Here is a 244-nt window from a genome sequence, read left to right as displayed (position 1 = left end):
AAATTCCTTCTCTCGCTTCTTCATCTTCTTCTTCTTCCTCCTCCTCGCCCAGGTTGCCAGCCCCCCCGTTATGTTTTGGGGGGCCACTCTTGGGTGGTCTCCACGATCTCCCGGGCGCTTACGGACTGGGCACGTCTGCCTTTGAGCCTTACACGCGGCTGGAAAGGAAAGACAATTCTCTACCCAGCAAGAAGCCAAGCCCTTAAATCAAAACCAGTGTCAAAAGATGTGTGTGTCCCCCCCT

The 244-nt window shown here is 54.5% G+C and overlaps 1 protein-coding gene across 1 annotated transcript in view; it reads left to right on the top strand.

The window, feature by feature from the left end:
- LOC104525841 (ventral anterior homeobox 2a-like) overlaps positions 1 to 206 on the top strand; it is a gene marked incomplete at its 5' end in the record, with an annotated part of 531 nt that extends 325 nt beyond the window's left edge. Inside the window, one exon of the mRNA XM_029085226.1 lies at positions 53 to 206. Within this exon, the coding sequence (XP_028941059.1) occupies positions 53 to 206 (154 nt within the window). The remainder of the gene's footprint in view (positions 1 to 52) is intronic.
- Positions 207 to 244: the final 38 nt, after the last annotated feature.

This window comes from Antrostomus carolinensis, unplaced genomic scaffold (genome assembly GCF_000700745.2).
Source record: "Antrostomus carolinensis isolate BGI_N321 unplaced genomic scaffold, ASM70074v2 scaffold32445, whole genome shotgun sequence".
NCBI lineage: Eukaryota > Metazoa > Chordata > Aves > Caprimulgiformes > Caprimulgidae > Antrostomus > Antrostomus carolinensis.
Note: the sequence above shows the minus strand (reverse complement) of the source record. Positions and strands in the feature narration are given on the sequence as shown.